The sequence below is a fragment of the Branchiostoma belcheri genome, unplaced genomic scaffold (assembly GCF_001625305.1).
Source record: "Branchiostoma belcheri isolate BF01 breed outbred unplaced genomic scaffold, Haploidv18h27 scaffold3, whole genome shotgun sequence".
NCBI lineage: Eukaryota > Metazoa > Chordata > Leptocardii > Amphioxiformes > Branchiostomatidae > Branchiostoma > Branchiostoma belcheri.
This window is the reverse complement of record NW_017803909.1, coordinates 2,920,542-2,940,876: the sequence shown is the minus strand read 5'-3', so window position 1 is coordinate 2,940,876 and position 20,335 is coordinate 2,920,542. Positions and strand designations below refer to the sequence as shown.

The 20,335-nt window shown below is 42.7% G+C and overlaps 3 protein-coding genes across 3 annotated transcripts; 1 reads left to right on the top strand and 2 right to left on the bottom strand.

Moving 5' to 3' along the window:
• Nucleotides 1–515: 515 nt before the first annotated feature.
• LOC109473346 (monoglyceride lipase-like) lies at nt 516–4,196 on the bottom strand. Its single transcript, XM_019773212.1, has 8 exons — nt 4,060–4,196; nt 3,131–3,240; nt 2,866–3,002; nt 2,362–2,472; nt 2,055–2,144; nt 1,779–1,854; nt 1,422–1,561; nt 516–1,086 (listed from the first exon to the last, which is right to left on the bottom strand). Exons 1-8 carry the CDS (start codon nt 4,194–4,196, stop codon nt 967–969), a joined length of 921 nt encoding a protein of 306 aa, XP_019628771.1. The 3' UTR covers nt 516–966.
• A 734-nt stretch (nt 4,197–4,930) lies between these two features.
• Nucleotides 4,931–11,499, bottom strand: LOC109473345. The gene is made up of 5 exons (XM_019773210.1): nt 11,277–11,499; nt 9,835–10,073; nt 8,972–9,573; nt 8,163–8,335; nt 4,931–5,979 (listed from the first exon to the last, which is right to left on the bottom strand). The coding sequence occupies exons 1-5, from the start codon at nt 11,497–11,499 to the stop codon at nt 4,931–4,933; spliced, it is 2,286 nt and encodes a 761-aa protein (XP_019628769.1).
• A 6,238-nt stretch (nt 11,500–17,737) lies between these two features.
• LOC109473975 (cell number regulator 3-like) lies at nt 17,738–20,082 on the top strand. The gene has a single exon (XM_019774167.1). It carries the CDS (start codon nt 17,894–17,896, stop codon nt 18,326–18,328), a length of 435 nt encoding a protein of 144 aa, XP_019629726.1. The 5' UTR covers nt 17,738–17,893; the 3' UTR covers nt 18,329–20,082.
• Nucleotides 20,083–20,335: the final 253 nt, after the last annotated feature.

The window sequence follows — 20,335 nt, the reverse complement described above, 5'->3', positions numbered from 1 at the left end:
TTGAATGCGTTTCATTGAGCTAGTCTCTGTTACAATACAGTGTGTATATTTAGAAATTCATTACTAACAGCTTTCGCTGACGTACAAGGAGGAAATGATATACTAGTAGTTGTAGGTATAGAGGAAATGAGTCTGAATCTAAGTTAGCCTAGTTAAAGGTACAAATATTCAGTAAGGACATATGGTTGGAGACTGTCAGAACTAGCCAGACTAATTACAGGTCCTAATCATCATGTTTGTGTGGCTCGTTACATTTTGTCCAAAATACAACCCAAATTTGTTTTCAGAGGGCAGAGAGAAATGGTATGCCAAATCTTTAATCTACGAGGAAACCAATGAGTATCACCGATAAAGATGTAGATGAAATACCGTGTTTTCAATGTGCCATATGTGATTATATCCGTTAAAGTTCTACAAAGGAAACTCCACATAGATCAGCTGTAGTCTAAGACAACATAAAATTTACTCGGTCAAAGGAGGGGAAAAGGTGTAGATGAAACGCCTTAAATTTCTATCAACATGGAGGATTGTCGAGTTAACGGCAAACTGGGAGTCAAAATAACTTGTCATCCAAACATAAGCTACAGTTGTGATATTCCACATAATTAGTACATTGTGGAGAATAGAATTGTCTATCTAGCAGCACCACGTGTCGAAAACGTGATCGTAGCCATACTTGATGATCGAATATGCATAAGATGCAAAGTAGTCAAGCCCTAAAATACTATAGTTCCTGTTGAATATTTATTCTTGCCACATCTGAAGACGCACAAATACCACCATGTGCGTCATACGTTCATTTTTAGGTCAAATGACGTGAAACTTGGAATACATGTAGTAATGAGGGAATGTACTCTTATTTTTTACCTTCTTATATAAGGTACATTATTTGTGCCGTTTACCTGAATTATATAGGACATCATACCGTGGTTCACATGTCATTGTGGCGAGCTTAGTAAATGTTTCTTATGTCACGCTTTTATCAGGATCTACTCTGGCCAGGTACCAGTCCAGTATGTCTTGTTTGATCTTTTCCACGTCTTCAGGCGTCTCCAGTAACAGGACATGGCGACAGTTGGGGTACGTCTGCACAGAAAATGAGAAAAACAATCAGCGATATTATGTATAATTGACAATACTCATAATACACAATAAATCGTAGAATAGTGCTACATAACACCGGCGGCTGGCGTCTGTCGCAGTTCTAATATTCGGGTGCGTGGGCGCACTATATTCAATGAGTTCTCAATCTAACGTCTGTGCCATGCCGTGTCCTAGAAATCGGCGCGCGGGGTCGTTGTCTGCGTTGGTGGCGGCACGAAAATAAGTTGAAAAAAACCCGAGTCATTGAATATGCCCCCACCATGTCTTGTAATAAATGTTGGAAATTAATAGAAAAGATGGACGGGTAGAGATCGTACCTTGAGTTCCTTGTCCGTGCCCCTGGCCTGTTGATATAATTTCCATGATCCCGAGATGTCACAGTGCCCATCGTCTTCCCCGTGCATCACAAGGAAGGGACAGTCGACCGAGGGGAGCAGACCTTCGCAAGTCCGTACAGCTACAACACAGCAGGGGCAAAACAAAGTCCTATAGAAGTAAGTACAGCTTCAGGGAGCCTCAGGGCTACTGATGAAGTGTCGAGAAATAAATGGTACATTTAAGTATAGAAGTTCATGTGTCAAGACTTGAAATGGACAATATTCTAATGTGATCATTTTGATGTGTTTTTCTATATATGTATATCTTGCATGAGCCATGACGGAGTATATCCATACCGTGCAGAAACAGGCATGATGAGTACAGCCTATAGTCTTCTTGAAACACCAACGGGTCCTCTGCATATTTCTTGGCCTGGAAATGTCCATGACAAATATGATGTCCTCAGCGTTTTTTAAAAAAAAGGTACACTACAGCTAACACTAGACATTTATACTTCATCATGATGTGTGGCATTAGAAACACAATGACACTTTAAGGCAACGTGTATTTTCATCATGTTTTTTAAGTTAACATTGCTATCCAAGGTACATTATGCATCAATGCTGCCCTACCTTCCCAATGTCCTTTGTAAGCCCGGCTGTATGACTCGGTCCTATACTCATATTGGGCAATATGTATGCCACCGTCCACATCAAGGTCCACTTTTGCGAGGAAGGAATAGTTAATGATATTACATTGTATATGACTTATCAAGACCAAGTTTAATTCATACTTTGCCAAATTTGATACCTTTTGCACTATTTTTCGGTTTCCGAACATGGCGAATTTTCAAACAGATTTTTCTATTGCTTAAGTATGAAAACCAGAAATCACAAGAAGTACAGTACGATTAGTATGCTGTCACTGGTAACTACATACACGTAGAATATCTGCTTTGGTGTAGCTGTTTTCAATACAGGGCGCGGTCAACACCATACCGCGGAAGAAGCCGGGACGTTGGCAGGACGCTGTAAACGCCACAGCGCCCCCCTGCGGCAGAGAAAGAGAATACCATAGTTGAGTGGTCTAAAGTGCCCGTACCGTATCACTAAATATATGCAATAATAATCAAAAGTTATCATTAACACACATTTCCTTCTGGAGCCAGAACAAATCTTATCGTATGTCGTTACGGTGTAACAGTAAATGTTCTGGCAGACACCCGGAATTAGCAATTAAGTACATATGAGAGTCAAAATAGATAGGCACCAGACTAGCATTCGTTAAATGGCAGGAGAACGAAAAAAACTCTGGAAACGGTTGCAAACACCTTTTGTCAATGCGAAAGACCATATGGACCACCAGGAACAGATGTGGGAATGGTGTGTTCAGCACCAAGGACAGGTACCTTTAGCTGTGTCGATCTGTCAACATCTATCTCACCATTGAATGCCCGAACAGGAAGACAGGGACGCCCGGATACTTGTCTACCATCATATCCACATGCTGAAGGAGGTCCCTGGCGAGGGGACGAAAGTCTTCCACATACACCCTCTTCCCTTCACTCTGACCATGGCCGACTGGATACACATCAGTGGAAGTTAGAAAAATATGATACTGTTCGAAGTATCACCGTGTCGTTTTCGGCAAGACAATTCAGTGTTGACAAGACTTTTAGGGAAAAATGTAGAATGTACAGAAAACTTACCGTGGTCATGTGAGAAGACTAAGAACCCGTGACTGTTGAGAAGCTGGGCCAGTATGGGACCAAGAACTCCACAGTGGCTGCCTAGCCCATGTGAAACAAACAGTAGAGCCCTAGAAAAGATATTTTCCTTTACATGATACACATGTCAAGCAGTGGATACCGTACCTCCAAGTACGCGGCAAATGTACTACTTAGCGGTTCAACTCCCCTCGCATGTTATGTCTGATTGGGCCAATTTCTACTCTTTCCAGCCGCTTTCGAAGCCTGGTGGAGGCTATGAAAGCGGACTGCAGCTGGAAGTACACATACGTGATACTGAAAATCTCAAGTCTGCTGATAAAACCTTTCCTTAGAACATGTACATGACAGAATGTGAACGTTTAAGTTATGCAAACATGTAGGCTGATGAGATGTCTGTCTTTGCTCAGATGTGTGTAATCAGGTCTCCGAATGCTCTGACCTTTGACCCTCCTCACGGTGACCCTGACCCACATGGCCACAGTACTCTCACGTTTGTAAAATCGCATATATTACTTGTTGTAATAAGTCATGAATAGCAGTGCAACAACTCTTTTGATCAAGATACCAGTAGTTCTTTTCATTAGGTAAGGTGTCAAAAGGGAAATGGGGGACGACAAACAAATCTCATGACACCGCGGTATTTCCGGAATTCCAAGACCTAAGAATTATGGAGGTCAGCGATCTACAGTATTAAAATTTTCCAATCGAGACTGGCGAGGCCGCACAAAATGTTGATTCCACAGAATTTTACTATTATAATCTGGAAACCAACAGGGTATATAACCAAACGTCGTTAGATGGCCATAGCTAGAGTTTTTGGTGAAATTTTCAATAGATCAAGTTACCACACAACTGGCACCACCTAGTGCTCATGCAGCCTACTAGTGACGTTTGTATTTGATACCTACCTTGGGTTCTGCCCGGCCTCCCATGTCCTACAGTACAGATACTGTCCGCCTGCGTTAATGATATGAGGCAGGGTGCTGTAACTCAGGCCCTGGGGCGTGCGGCGGTCCGAATGTGTACCTGGCAACACCGGGACCATTTTCGTTCAAACATAACCGAACGATTCGGTTGAAAAATAGTAAAACTGGCATGCGCAGAGCTTACGTCATCAGAGCCTTTTTATCGTAGACTGAGGGGTGATTGAAAACAAATCTCTGCGTTCAGTCCCGACTCCACCCTTTTACTGTGTGCTAAACAAACAGTTTCAAGTATTGTTGAGATCGGTGCATGTTACACGTGCATATAAACCAAGGACTAAGTTGGGTAACTAAAAAACGATACGATCCATCTTAACATTTACTCGGCTCAGAGATTAGTACCGTAACGGCATCTCGTCTTTGTGTTATGACTGTGTTCTGATATTGTGACCTGTAGAAGACATTACTGAAGGGTACAAAGTCCAACTTACCGAAGTCATACCGAAATAATGACTGTTTACAACTAAGCTACGAGTAAAGTCATTTGGCCAACAGTCTGCGAATGATGTAATGCTGGCATTCCTGCCTGGCCGTGGACAAACTGATGATCGTAAAACGTTATCATTGCCATGCAGGTGAGTAGTATTTGTTTTGGAAAGGGGGTTTAATACATGTAGGGTAGAAAAACACCCAGGGCAAAAAAACATACCCAAAATCCAAGCAGAAAATTTATTCCTAGATCCAAGGTTTCTCTATATTCAATGCTTGCATAGTTCATATTGTCAGGGTACCGATCACAACAACCGCCAAGTTGCCAAATTTCGGTCCGTTTTCGGGAATCAGGACAACGCGTGTATTAGCCTCTGGGTGGAGGGTCTCCAGCATCAGGGACCAACAGTTTGAATTCTATCTTCAACTTTCTGCTTGATATGGCTACTCCTGTTGTTAGTTTATCTTTAACTTGTCGCCATGCTGTGTCCAGTCCCTGTGCAACAGCTTTGCTACTAGAGCCGTCATACAGCTGAGTGCCCCAGCGGTATGCCACCAACTGCCCTGCCAGCGTGTGGACAGCGTCTCGTACTTGTTGCGTCGCCATGTGGAGAGACGCGGCACTGCATGTGACGGGCCACATCCTGACGTACTCTAGGCGTGTCATATTGGCGAACGCCCTTGCCAGCGCAGAGACACTGAGCGCTAGCTCATTTTCCTGTAGCCGGAGTTCTTGTAGCTGCTGTAGGTGAACCAGCCTTCTGGCAATGGCTCGTCCTCCCGCGTTTGTTATTGAGGTCTTTGCAAGGTATAAAACTTGGAGCTCTTTCAAGTGAGGAAAGGTGTCTGCAATTGCTGCCACTCCTTCATCTCCTATTTCATTGTGGCTAAGAAGTAACTTAGTCAGCGTATGCAGCAGGTGCAGCTGTCCAGCCAATAGCGTTGCGGCGTCAGCAGAAATTCTGCAGTTGAAGAGATAGAGCTCTGTCGTTCCTTCCAGGTATGGGAAAAGGTTTACCAAGGCCTCAACGTCAGTGTCCAACAATGCATGCCCGCTTAGTGACAACCTCATCTCGCCATACCTATTTGGCAGTGCCTTCGTCTTGTTCCGCAGTGCCTCCAACGCGTTCAACATGGAAGAGAAGAACTCGCTGTATGCTGACAGGCCGTGTGCCATCCTGTACTCACGTGAAATTCCGTACTCAATGCCGTAGCCTACAGCCGTGTCTAAGGTTTTCGGCAGGTCGCGGTAAATTTCCCAATGCCGACACACAATGGGCCAAAAGAACCTGTCTTCCAGTAGGACCATCACAACCTCATTGCCGGGATAACGTTCTTCCAAACCCGCGGCGGTGTCCTTGTTTTGCTGGAAGTACTGGTACGCTCTCACGTAGAGGGTCCACTCTCTCCACCAATCTGCAAGAAATAATGACCGATAGGTTCAGACTAGGGTATCAGGGTTTCTTTTACACATTAGGGATAGACTGTCACCTGCTTACGTTTAAGTTGCTGCTGCTATCAGACACCTTCCTCAGAGCGTCTGACTGGAGTATGTCTTCTCGCCGCAAAAGCGCCACCTACATCGGCTACATAGTGGCGAGAAGCCAGAAGTTCCGAGGAAGATGTCCGAAAGACACCGAAACATAAGAAAGGTGAGCGTCTATACCATTTACCTACGCTTTACTTTCCAGATGGAACTATTTTCGTAATAATAGGTTAGGCCATGTTGATTTGATTATATGGATGACATCCGCGGGCATGAATTTTCGTCCGTTTCTAACAAAAAAAAAAGGTTTCTGCAAAATGAGCAAATGTATGCCGTAAGGCCATGTTGATTTGATTATATAGATGACATCCTCCGGGAACCCCAAAATTGATGCGCGCGTGCGAATAAAAAAAAGTTTTGCAAAAAAAAAAGTTGTTTTCATTATGAAATCTACGTGGTCATGAGGGTTGAACAAATGGGACAGAATATGGTTTGGCGAATAATCTAGTCTTCAAGTTCATTTCTTCGTACAATTTCGTCTTTTTTCGTTTGATTTTGGCATTCTACGACATTGGTATGTTTTTTTTTGTAACTTACGGTATATTTTTGCTCATTTTTCAACTGTTTTGTACGATTTACAGTATGGTTGAAAACGTTTTTTTTTTGAAACGGCCGAAAATTCATTCATTCATATAATCAAATCAACATGGCCTAAATTGGAAAAAAATTATTGGAAAACGATACTTGTGAAACAAAATGTGAAGGAATGAAAATGAAGAGTCTATTATTCACCATGCCAATAAAATATTACTCCGTGTGTTTAGTCATTCGTTCAACCTTCATGACCACCTAGATCATAATGAAGGCAACTTTTTTTACAAACTTTTTTTTTATTCGCACACTCGCATCAATTTTGGGGTTCCCAGAGGATGTCATCCATATAATCAAATCAACATATGGTCTTAGGTTCAGCTGTAGGTACCAAACTACAGCATCAGACTATCAGCACATTGTCCCGGGGAACAGACCTGAATGCTGTGAAAGCTGTGGCTATAATTTCCAAGCAGATGTTTGGGTAGAAATTAGGCAGTATCAAATTGGCCAGGAGGTATCCATTAGCCAGACAGTATCCATTTGCCACTGAAGGGTAATGGATACTCCCTGGCCAATTTGATATTGTCTAGCGGCCACTGAAACATCTGCTTGGAGATAACTGTGGCTACTGATCCACCTGTGGCAGTCGTTGTCTCAGAAGCAGCTTGTGACGTCACAGGCAGAAGTGTAGACGCTGCTGTGGTCGTTGGACGTGTTGTCTGGTTTACACTTACAGTCTAGTTTGGTGATAAAAGAAACAAAAAAAACTAGAAACACACCAGACATATAAGCACATAAGTCATACTAATATCATGCCACGGTACTGCAAATTTAAACAAGAAACCCCACATGTAAAATACTTGTACATGTACATATAATACCACGGGGTACAACCTACGTCACGGGATGGCCAGACACATTCGGTGGTGGGAAGGATCTATCAGCCGCGACGCGCAGACCCTTTCGACGCGGGGCGGAGAAATCAGCCGCCCGCGCAGACCAATCAGCCGCATCGCGCAGACCAATTCGACGTCACGCGGACCTATCAGCCGCGCGCGCGGATATTTCAGCCGTGGGACGGCGCTATCAGATGTCTCCCAGCTGCTTCCAGTGACCGTTGAAACACCCACAGCAAGGTAGGTCCTCCACAATTTCCTCTTCTGGCGTTATATAGAGACAGCGACTGCTTTTCTAACTAGGCCTATCAGGTGGCGGACTATCCAAGGGTCATCCGAAGCCAGAAATAATCGGCAGGTCTTAAAATTAAATCGAGATATAGGGAGCACAGTCCAACATCGGCGACACATCACGTCCATATTATCAAGGTAAACAAACGCCAAACACAGCATTTTGGGGCCATTAGAAGTAAATAAATCCGCAGATACGACTTGTTGGCTGTAATTGGGTGTCCAGAACAGCATAACTGAATACGTAAACAAAGTATGCTTACAAAGTCATGAGATATTTAAAAATTAAATCTGTGCAAACGAAATATTGCTGAAAAGTAATATAACCTAACGTACCACCATGTTTTCCTCAGGGTGGACACTCAGTACTTTGTGTTGGTTGATAATTACGGCGACTATAGTTGCAGCAATACCAGCAATGATGACGCCAACACAAAGCGCCACCATGCGCCCAGGACGAGACCTGCAGAACTTACTGCAGTTCTGACTGCACCTCGAGTTACCGCTCTCAGCTTCTGTGGAGCAACAAACCAGCTCCTGTCATAAAACCATTATCGATGTGTGCTTCTTTCAACTGACGCTTGAAAACTTAACATATACAAATATAACATGTCACACAACAATTGTACAGGGTATAAAGCATGTTGGCATCTACTGGTACATAAAAATTAACAATTATAAAGCTAATACAATAATATGTGTCTAGTATGGGATGGAAATGGGCTTTCACAATCATTGAAGGAATTCCCCACCACATCTAGACTTTCTTTGATATACATCCCATGTAAGGTCCCATAGCCTTTTTTAGGCCGTAGGGGCAGTGGAATTGTCTAGGGCACGGTACTTGGAAGGCAGTGCCCATCTCTCTCCTTCCACCGCCTTTTACCTCTCCAACCGAAGTCAGGTACCCGTTTTACACCTGGGTGGAGTGAGGGAAGTCATGTAAAGTGCCTTTCCCAAGGACACAAGATCGGTGACATGGCAGGACCCCTGGGTTCTAAGCCGAACACGCCACACGATCCCACATCCCCATGTATACCTGGTAACGTTATACAAAACAACTGGGCAGTTGAAACGTACCCTTTACATCCTTTACTGTTCAATGTGAATTGTCTAAGCACACAAACGTGGAGCAGATTACTCACCCCTGCTCGGTTCCCCTACACCGTGCCTCCTGTCCACCACGTCTTGTGCCGCCAGAAAATCGGCATCTAAATCTTCGTACGCGTTCTCTGACGGAGTCGGCTGGGCCAGTTGATCGGCGTCCATCCTGTAGAATACTTGTTCACTGTTCTCATCAGCTGAGGCGACATTCATCTCGTAAAAGGGCTGTTCTTGTTTCCCCGTTTCTTCGGCAGCGGTGACGTCCATCTTGTAAAATGGTTGCTCCTGTTCATCATTGGTAGGGGTGATGTCCATCTCATAGAATGGCTGAGCTGTGGCATTTTTGATCGCATCTTGTGCTGCCAGAAAGTCGGGGTCCAAATCGGCATAAACGTGAGTAGATAAGTTCGAATGGTCCTCGTCGTTTTCGTAAAGCGCGTGTTCTTCGTCGTTCTCGTAATGTTTCTGTTCTTCGTCGTTCTCATAATGCCCTTGTTCCCCGTCATTTTCGTAATGTCGATGTTCTTGGTCGTTCTCGTTGCGTGCGTGATTTTTATCGTACTGGTAATATTTGTGTTCTTCGTCATTCTCATAATGCCCCTGTTCTCTATCTTCGTAATGTGCATGTTCTTCGTCGTTCTCGTATTGTGCGTGTTCTCTATCTTTTTCGTGATCCGCGGGTCCTTTGTGGTTGTCGTAATGTTCTCTCGGTCCGAGTATCGTGCGTTTATTGTTGCCATGCTTTGTCTGGAATTCCGTGTTAATATGAGTGGAGAAGTCTGGTCGGCCCAGTTGACTGGTCGCTTCACCTTTCCCTCTGCAAAGAGCGTGATTGCTGCTTGTAAGTGCAGCCCCTTTAGCAAAATCTTGCTCTGCCGGTAGACATCCTTCAACTCCCGCCTCTCCAATTTCTAAATTCCTCGGGGCAGAATCTTCGCCATATTCTTGGACAGGCTTTAGGACTGCTTCCGGGTCCCCCCTTGCACGCAGCGCCTGTCTCTGCCAGTCCAGGATCCGTCTGGTCGACCAGAACCTCTGCCCAACCCGCCTGACGTACAGCGGGTCCGGCGGGCGGCAGGCCAGGGCATCGGCCGGCTGAGGTCGGGGTTCCTTCGGTCGGACCACAGGAGGTGGAGGCACTGTCAGTAAAGGGAACAAAATGACTAGAGGAAAAAGAAAGCTTTTAGAAAAAGCTTACCGGAGGCCAATATGGAATAGCTAGTTGGGTAGCATGGGTGTGCACTATTAATGACTGAAATAATTGGTCACCTTGGTGACTTGAATTGTCGCAATGCTAAAAAAGTGAATTTAGATGCACCCTGCTTATATCATTACTTTTGGTAATGATCGATATTTAGATACATAGCTGTTTTTGAGACAGAAATAGAATAAGAAGAGATGATTCTCTTAGTTCAAACTCCCTTTTCTCTTTGTTCAAAACTAATTTATCTTCGTTCAAAACTCATTTCATTTCACAAATGGGTTTTGAACGAAGAGAAATGGGTTTTGAACGAAGAGAACTGACCCAATGAAGTATTGTCGCATTGTACCTTTGGTCTTTCGTACGGTCGACCCACACCATCATGTGCATTTCCATTTTAAAGCCGGAGGCAAAAATACATGGACTAGTAATTAACAAGTAGCGAAAACGGTTGTCTGTTTTGTATCGTAGGCTGGTTCTAGCTACTGTACCTGCTACGTGTCCTCTATCCTGTACTGTCGGGTTTAGATCAGAATTTCTTCGCTACGAGTAGCTAAGGTCGAAATATTGCGTTTTAATAAAAAAAAAAAACAAATTTAAAACAACTTTTAAAAGCAACTTTAACTGGTAGTTTGCTAGCTCTGTTCTGATTCTCACTTTGTCTTTGTCCATTCATTTGTACTAATGTTTCTCTGAATAAAAAAAAAAGAATATTGACTCGGCGTCACAGAAAAAATAGCTCGCGGGACAAATCTGCGAGCACAAATGCATATTTTCTGCCGGAATGCGGCCGGTATTCTATTGATCACCGCTCGATTTGTAGATTTGCAGAGACCGGCCAATCTTCGCTGAGATCGCCGAGTCCGTGAAATGTAACAGGGAAATATTCAGGCGAAAAACATACTCGAAAACATGCTCGATACGCAAGTTTGAAATTCGGCGACATTGTCATGCACGGTGGCGCTCAAGAATTTCTGCCATAGGTGGCTGACAGAGTGACGCCGAAATTTTAAACCCGTGAACATGCAGACTCACTTTGGTGCGGCTGTGTGGCCGACAGCAAGCATGTCTGATAAAAAAAGTGCAACAATCAACTGTATGTTCTACAGAAAATATAACGTTAGATACAGTTGTGGCGTACCTGCTGCTTTCCTACTCTCGTAAAGTTCCGCCAACTCGTCACCTTCACTCGGTACATCCGTCTGTGCCGACGCCTCTGCGCTTTCCTTGCTCTCCCTCTGCGGTAAGAGTTCCTGCGGTTTCTTCTCCACTCTTGCCTGTAGTTTGAAGGTATTTCCGCCTTCATCTTCCGAATTCCCCATCACTTCTGTATCTAAAACTTCCATACTCACATTCTTTGCCATGTCGTCCTAGCTATCTCTACCGTGCGTCGAACTGACGAAGGATTTTCCGTCGTCGCTTCCCTGTAGTTTTCTTTTCTCCAAGTCTGGGCTAATAAGTCGCAAAGCGATAATTTATGCTGTTGCCATGGAGAGGAAATTCCAAAATACGTCATCTGGACCAATGAAACTAGTCAGATTCCTAGTCCACAAATCTAACATAGGGGTGGTAAACATTCTATTAAGGAGTACGAGTACGTGTTACTCTGTTCCAAGACAACAGCGAAAACTAGTCGAACATTCAAATTTTGTACAACATTCATCAACTGAGTTAAACACGAAACGTTCTAGATTCGCAGGGGTGCCAGAGTATACAGTGCAATTTTACTAGTATACAGTGCAATTTTACTAGTATACAGTGCAATTTTACGGAATACAGTGCAATCGTATTAGTATACAATGCAAGTTTACTAGTTTACAAGTAAAATTGCACTGTATACTAATACCCATGTTTCTACATGTTTCTACATGATTCTACATGTTTCTCCATGATAGATTCTCTCTAATTTCCCCGTCCACGATTCTATAGGTTTCTCTGTAATTCTCAATGTTTCTCCACAATTCTGCAGTATGTAAATAAGAATGTACATCAAATATACGTTTCTGAAGATTGGAGGCCGAATCAAATATTTCACTGAAAAGTGTTGAGATGAATATCATTCAAACGATACACACAACAAAAATTACCTACTTTGGGGAGCTTTCGAGATGCACTCTGTCAATCTCATCAATTGAGATGTTTTTGTGCTGGGCTTCCAGTTACGAAGAAATTCATTCAATCATTCTTTCTTTTCCTCAGCCTCTGATTGGTCAAATGACATTGGCGGCAATTGTTCCGCACAGGTGAGACACACAGGTGTGACAATTGTGGATGAGACCATAGTTTTCGTCAAAATCGGGGGTTAAAATTTCACAACTTCTTCGTCACCAAAGTAACAAGTGTAGTTTTGCCATAATAACGATGAATAAATGTTTTCAAGAAAATCCTAACGTTCACCAATCCTATATTTCTTTTTGTCACCGTTTCGGAATTTTAGCAACCTTACTTTTTTCGATGTGACGCAAGCATTTACCTCTAAAAACCAATGGAACAGTCCGAAGTCAGCCTATATAGTTGTGTAAATCAGATGTTCCTGTACAGTTTTCTTCCAAGGTGGCGGGGGTGAGTTTGCGTTTCTCTTATTTTCCTACCTCGTGTAAAGAGTTGCTTTTTATGTCGCAACTGGCGCTGGCTTGGGATGCGCGGATGTAAAGATGCTCTACAGCAAGTCTTACATCAACAATCTTTCTGTTGGGAAGGCAGAAAATTGTGCCTTACCAAAGAAAAGATGCGTGCGTTGTATAGACGTAACACGTGCGTTCAATTTATACTAGTAATAATTCGTGCGTTGCATAACTGTAATTTGCGCGCTAACGTTGTATAACGGTGCACCGTAATTCGAAAATGTTTCTTGATTTGTTGTATGAATATGTTATGTCACATGCCATGTCAACATCCATAGAATTCCCAAGACGAATTCTTCGGAATTGGATGGGTGAACATTGAATGTTGTAGCCAGTAGGGTAGAATGTTAGCGGTGACATTTCACGTGGTATTGTTTTATGCTTGTATATATATATATTGATTGCTTGCCATGCGCGGAAGTGAATCTTGTACAGCAAGGTTCACATCAAATCAGCTTTTCGTTGGGAAGTGAGTTTTGAGTTACTCAGTTAGCAACGAAAAGGGGCATCTCGCGACGTTGTTATAGCTGTAAAACGTGCGTGGTATAGATATAAACGTTGTCTAGTTTTAACTCGTTTTATAAAAAAAATAAGTCGCGAAAACCCTGGAGACTCCAACTACGATGCCCACATGCAGCGCGGTTTGATTAAGATATTTTACAACACACAAAAATGTTACACTACAACCACGGTGTCGTTCTTTTGCAAGCACTCGCACACACGTACACAAATACGATAGAAGTCTATATGTGTGTTAGAAGTTAGAACCCACGTGAATTGACACCGCTAAAATCCATAGAATTCCATAGAAAGACCTACTCTAAGGAATTAGATGGATTATACGAATTAGGAATTTAGTTAGAATTCCATTTATTAACCTATACTTTTCTTCCCCATGCCTAATAAATAGGGGGGTCTGACTCGCTTACGTAGTTTCAGGTTCTGGGGTTTTAGGCCCAAACCATGGCTTTGCGTTTTGTTTGCCCCATCTGGGAAGGGTGGGTAGCTTTGGGGTAATACATGTTAAGCAGTAGTTTGTAAATAATTATATAAAGTCTGTTAGGCTCGTACCGAACCCCCGGGTGCCTTATGGGTGTAATTTGTTAGTGCTTCTCCTTTTTTTAGCGCCTCCCCCCCATGTCTATATCGCATCTTTCTACTGAATGTATATATATCTTTACGCTATACTTATTGTGTTCTTTTCTGTACTTATTTCTTGACTGTGTTATTGTAACGAGTACATTGAATAAAAGTGTTCTGCGATACAAATATTTGAAGTGTTGCTCGTTCTTTGTTCTTTGCACACACAAATACTTAGTAAATTAGTTTTGAGGTTTGAAAGGTGTGGATCTATGGAACGGTATTTCATGACTGTGTATGAAGTAATGACTAGTCCACTTAATAAAGTGGTTTACAATACAAAATCTGAAGTGTTGTATGATCTTTGATTGTCTTTTCTTCGCACACACAAATACTTAGTAGATTACTTTTGAGGTTTAAAAGGTGTGAATTTGATGGAATGGTATTTCTTGACTATGTACGTAGCAATGACTAGTCCACTTAATAAAGTGTTTTACAATACAAAATCTAAAGTGTTGTGTGATCTTTCACTGTCTTTTTCTTCGCACACACAATTGGTTTTGTAAACCAGACCTGAGGTTTGAAACCCCTGTATCTGTGATAAGTTATTTATTTATTCACTGTTTAATCATAATTATAACGAGTACATTGTGGTACATAGTAGTAGTCTATTGAAACTTATACTTTGTAGTAACATTTTTTTTATTTCTACCGACACTGCAGTTACACCACGTATTGGGCGACTGAATGAGAATTTTCTACAACGCAAAGACGCCTCCATAAAGACTGGTTGGTCGCAGGAAGGCTCTGGAGACCAGGCTGTAGCAGTGTTCGAGAAAAACGGTTAAATGAATTTGTGTAGTACTCCTAATGCATATCTGACATTAACGTGTGCCTTTTCCTTCTTTCCTTACCATACAGATCCACCGCTGGAATGCTGGACCTTCCGAAGCACTCCGAAACCGTCCCCCAAAAGACTGACATATTTCCTGCTTCCCGTGGCTATGAAGGCCTGGCTGGATGAGAAAACACGGATAAATGAAGTTGCTTAGTGCTGCTAGTTTAAAGTACATGTTCTCATTTACCTTCCCAGTACAGGGCAGGAACAATTGTAAGGCATGTTATATGGCATTAACATGTACCTTCTTGCTCTTTCTTTTCCTACAATACAGCTGGAAGACTGGACTTTCTAGCTGAAGCAGTTAGCTACCTCATTAAAGACTGATGCCTGACTGGTGAAGGGAGGTAAATCTGGTGACCACAACCAACCAAAAACTACAGGAGGCCGCAGCTGACATATCCTTTTGTTTACTTGCTTCTTGTTTTTGTTTGTTTGATATGAGGCCACCGTTTAATAATAAGTGTTTTGCAGGAAGAAGACCACCGGTCAACATCAGGACCAACATGGAACACATGTACATTTTTTCTCTATCAAATGTTAATTAATAATTCTGTTCATATGAAGGTTTTGATGTATTTGTTACGTTTTTGTTGACAAGGACGGTATATGGGCTGGGTTGGGTTGGGTAAGACAGACTAGGACTGTATGTTAAAATAACTTTGGTCCCAGGCGCTTTGCCATGGGAAATTGGCGCACAATTATTATTGGCAAACCGACGCTCATCCTGACACTTCCGCTTATGGTTCCAGAATGTTTTAACTTTTTTCTGAATGTTTGTATGTATGGAGTTAACTCAGTTCAAATCGGTATCAAAGAAAAATAGTTAGTTTCTGAAGATAGTGAACAGCTAAGGAGGAATGAGGCTTAATAAGACTAAACAAATAGCCAGTCTAAATGTATAACAAACAAACAAATGAAACCAAACTGTAGACTCTTAGAGTAGGACAATTAAAATATCTAGACAGGCAGGGATGAAAAGTTTAAATAAAACATAGCAAGACAGGGCACAAATAAAAACATGCCTTCATCGCTTCTGGCTGTTCACTTTCGTTAATTGTGACACATTCCGTCGTAATCTTTTATTACAAACTTACTTTGAACTGAGTGAAACTCCTTGCCTTGTTGTAACTTTGTCGGGACTGTGAGTGGTTGTTGTAATGTTGTCGGGACTGTGAGTGGTTGTTGTCAGGATGGCGTCCAAATTTACCTCGGCAATGGAGGCAACACCTTGACGCGGTGCCGGGGCTTCTACCAAGTTTGTCTCCGGCAAATTCCTGTTACAAGTGAACTTCTTTGTCATCACCTTGTTTTCGTTCTGCGACTGATGAGTGATCAAATAAACTTGAACTTGACCTTTTGAACATGAACTTGACCTTTTGAACATCAGTGACATATGAAAAATGCACTCGGATTCATGTTTTGTTTATCTGCCTCTTAGGCCATGTTGATTTGATTATATAGATGACATCCTCCGGGAGCCCCAAAACTGATGCGCGCGTGCGAATAAAAAAAGTTTTGAAAAAAAAAAGTTCTTTTCATTATGAAATCTACGTGGTCATGAGGGTTGAGCAAATGGCACAGAATGTGGTTTGGCGAATAATCTAGTCTTCAAGTTCATTTCTTTACAATTTCGTCTTTTTTCGTTTGATTTTGGCATTCTACGACATTGGTATAGTTTTTATTAATTTTTTTTGTAACTTATGGTATATTTTTGCTCATTTTGCAACTGTTTTGTACGATTTACAGTATGGTTGAAAACTTTTTTTTTTGGAAACGGCCGAAAATTCATGCGCGCGCGGATGTCATCCATATAATCAAATCAACATGGCCTTAGTTTAAAACTTTTCAAACATCGCGGAGAAGAACAGGGAAGTGATAACAACCATCTAGAGGCTTCGTGACGTCACACAAACCAACTCCTACCTGCACATCCGGCGGAAGTGACGTCAGGAATGGTAGGTACATGATGGACGTATAATATGTACCCAGTATGTGTTCATGTATGATAGCGTACAAGTACATGTTTAGCGGTAGGTCTGTTTACATTGGCGTAGCTTCTAGTGGATTTAACTGGTAAGAACATTGAGAATCTTTTTGTTTTGTGAAATGCCGACGGATACGTGTATACTAAGCCAATAAACTTGGACAGATTACATACAGACATCGGTGTACTCACAAACAGTTATGGGTAAGGACATCTCGGGCGCAAAACAGGATACCGGTACAAATCATAAGGCCGGATAAAAACGCATATAAAGATAAGCCGAAGCCCAAACCTCTGTCACAAACGCGCTTCTAGCGACTAATATCAGAACTACACACACGTATACTACATGTAGTACTTAATGTGCCATAAGGCAATGTTGATTTGATTATATGGATGACATCCACGAATTTTCGGCAGTTTAAAAAAAAACCCAAAGTTTTCAACCATATTGTAAATCGTACAAAACGTTGCACAATTTTCAAATATATACCGTAAGTTGCAAAAAATATATTTGAAAACGATACCAATGTCGTAGAATTCCAAAATCAACCGAAAAAGACGAAAATGTAAAGAAACTAATTTGAAGAGTAGATTATTCGCCATACCACACTGTGTCATTTGTTCAACCTTCACGACCACGTACGTAGATTTCATGATGAAAGAAACTTCTTTTTTTTTTGCAAAACCTTTTTTATTCGCACGCTCGCATCGATCAGTTTCAGGGTTCCCAGAGCTCGGAGGGTAGCCCCTCTGCTTGGAGGGTAGCCCCGCGCGTCCTCCACCCATCCTGTAAATCTGAGCATCTGTTTTACTCAGAAGCATTGTAATGAAGATTACTGTTATCACTTACAATAATAATCATCCAATCGTCGTCATGGCAATGATTTTTATTGCCTGCCTTAAGCTTGTTGTTCCATGTGGTCCAATAGGCCGCACAAAGCTATTGATATTCAAGAGGAGCACAATGCTTCCCAGCCTGCCCCAGCGTTATTTATTTCGACTCGCACCGCTATTCAAATCAGCGCACTCCCTGCGTCACTTGAGACGCAGCCAGCCCCAGGAAGGGACGCCGCCCCACCGCTCGCTTCACAAACGACAACAGCTACTTCCTCCTCTTGAGAACTGCTCCTGTTTTGCGTTCGGAAGAACCCTTCAACGCCGAAACCATGTCTAACACACCCGACAACGCGATCGCTCTGTCCGGAATGAGCGGCTGGAAGCATCACATGCTGTCCTGCTTCGACAACTTCGGCATCTGTGCGCTCACCTTTTGTTGCCCGTGCTATGTCGCGGGGAAGAACGCTCAGGCCGTCGGGGAAAACTGCCTGTTCTACGGTGCCCTGACCTGCATCGAGCCGGCAGGGGCGTACTCCCGGGCCTACGTCCGCGCTAAGGTCCAGGAGAAGGAAGGCCTACCAGCCGACTTCGTCTCCAACTTCCTCATCCATTTGACCAACCCTTGCTGTGCGATGATCCAGGAATACAAGCAGCTCGGAGGGACGCTGCCAGTTCCCAAGAAACCTGCAGCAGCCGCCGCAGCAGCAGCAGAGCCCGCCGCCAACGCCGAGGCACCGGCCACGGAGGAAGTCCAGCGCACGTAGACAAACTTCGCCGATACCTGCCCGGGACCAGCGGTCCTTCACACCGTAGCGCTCACTGGGCTGCCACGGAACACCTTGACGACAAACACGGATAATTGAACCTGTACATACCGACAACGCAAGCAGCAACAAGCAAAAATGGCGGTACTTTCTCTATGTTTACAACCGAGATGTGAGCGACGTCTTGTGCTCAGTTTGTTGAACATGCTTAGCGCCATGTTTTCCTAATCTATCATAATCCAGCAAAGGGAATGTTCTTAGTAAGGGAGGAACAATGTTCAGCCTGGACAATTGTTGGGAACTCCGAATGGTTTTGAAAAAATAGATGGATACTTTGTACCTTTAACAAAAGTGTTGCAATACATATTGTTGCCTGATTTTGCATACATTCTCAGGTTCAGGTACCCCACTGGGCCCCATGTAAATGTAAATCTCTTCTTTCATAGCGCTAACAAAATTCGTGCGTAATATTGACGTAGTTGATTTATGTAGACAATTAACGACTTCAATTTTCACAGGGGAGAATTTAATTGAATATTGTTTTGTTTTTCACAACTTGCCATCAAACGGCTGAAAATAATGTTTATCATTAGGGACTGTCTCCTGGCCTGTATGTACAAGGCTATGTTTTGGCGCAGAGCTACACAAAATGACGACTTCTTAAAAACGAAACAATTTCCTTCCATAAGGCAAATTTATCCTAGATTCCAAACGAGTAGGCGGATCGTAAACTGCCGCTTAGCATCATCTTGGATTCGGTGCGAAATTTATTCCGCTTTTCCTGAAAAAGTAGGTCATGTTGTAACTCCGAGATGCAGTTGACGTCGAGGGGCCACCTTCAACAAACCGTCATTCCATGGTCATAAGACTTTCCCATCTATACTTCGTTCTTCATAGCAAAAACAACATCGACTATTATTATTTTTTCACTCATGTTAATCCGTGTCTTTTGTTCATTGTCCACCTTTTGAAAAACATCTCTTTTAGCGGAGAAAAGGCAACTGTGGGTACAGAAAACTCCCAAGCAGGGCCTCTAGATGAAAGGCTGTGTACGTTTCTCACTCGCCAGCCTCCGTCAGTAGAGTAACAACATGTTCCCGGCTTCCCTGTTACTCAAGGGTTTCACTTGCAGAAAGTGGTCTGGCGCGCCCGATCTAATTTGATCAGCATCGAACGGCCTTTTATCTGAGTGGATTTTTGCAGCGGCCCCGTTTAAGGCACAGGGCCAATTCTTGTACTGTACTAGTTACTCTTTCCTATATCGTCATTTACACGACATGGACACTGGTGAACGCCTTTGATAATGTCTTTTCCATCTTGAATGTGGGGAAAATCTTGATATAGACTAGACAAAAAAGAGGGCACGTATTCCCGACGATTTAGCGATATATATGGGGTTTTGGTACGTCGACTTTTCTTACATCAGCTATGGATCTTGCCAACCGACTTAACTGTATAAAATAATCACTATTGACATTTAATCAGTGAAAGCCTTTGTATTGTCAAAAAGTGTGTATGCCAACAATGGGTAATGAATGGCTTTTAAAATTTTCAACATCAAGTTAGCCGTAGATGTCTGTGTGCTAAGTCAGAGAAGACTGTACATTTCAGACGCTCGACAATATTACACATTACAGAAACAAACGATGAATGTGGAATGACAAATTTTCCCTCGCATCCTGATTCCAGAGGGAATTTTTTTACCTGTACTGTGAATTAATTAAAGTGCTCCTTTTTATTTTGTATTCATAACAAAGAAATCCGTGTGCGTGTCTATATTGAAACATACTGTCTTTTTTCAGCCATTTACACAACACATATGGATGGGGCAGTATACGTGAGACGACTTATGTTTTTGAGTCGTTGTGCATAATACAACACGGGGCTCAGATGACAATGTGATGCAGGAATTTAATTTCCTCCGTCGGAGACTACACCCGGGGGTAGAATTCCTAATTACGCATAGGCAGATTGTGGACTCCGCGAAAGCCCCAGGGCAATAAGACC

Excerpts from the sequence above, each read along its gene's own strand:
- LOC109473346 (XM_019773212.1), bottom strand. The coding sequence starts at position 4,196 with ATGGTCCCGGTGTTGCCAGGTACACATTCGGACCGCCGCACGCCCCAG. Across the intron at positions 3,003-3,130 it reads AGTCTTCTCACATGACCACG|TCGGCCATGGTCAGAGTGAA; the intron begins GTAAGTTTTCTG and ends ATGTGTATCCAG. Across the intron at positions 1,562-1,778 it reads ATCATGCCTGTTTCTGCACG|CTGTACGGACTTGCGAAGGT; the intron begins GTATGGATATAC and ends GCTGTGTTGTAG.
- LOC109473345 (XM_019773210.1), bottom strand. The coding sequence starts at position 11,499 with ATGGCAAAGAATGTGAGTATGGAAGTTTTAGATACAGAAGTGATGGGG. Across the intron at positions 10,074-11,276 it reads CGAGAGTAGGAAAGCAGCAG|TGCCTCCACCTCCTGTGGTC; the intron begins GTACGCCACAAC and ends CTTTACTGACAG. Across the intron at positions 8,336-8,971 it reads GGGGAACCGAGCAGGGGTGA|CGGTAACTCGAGGTGCAGTC; the intron begins GTAATCTGCTCC and ends AGAAGCTGAGAG.
- LOC109473975 (XM_019774167.1), top strand. The coding sequence starts at position 17,894 with ATGTCTAACACACCCGACAACGCGATCGCTCTGTCCGGAATGAGCGGC.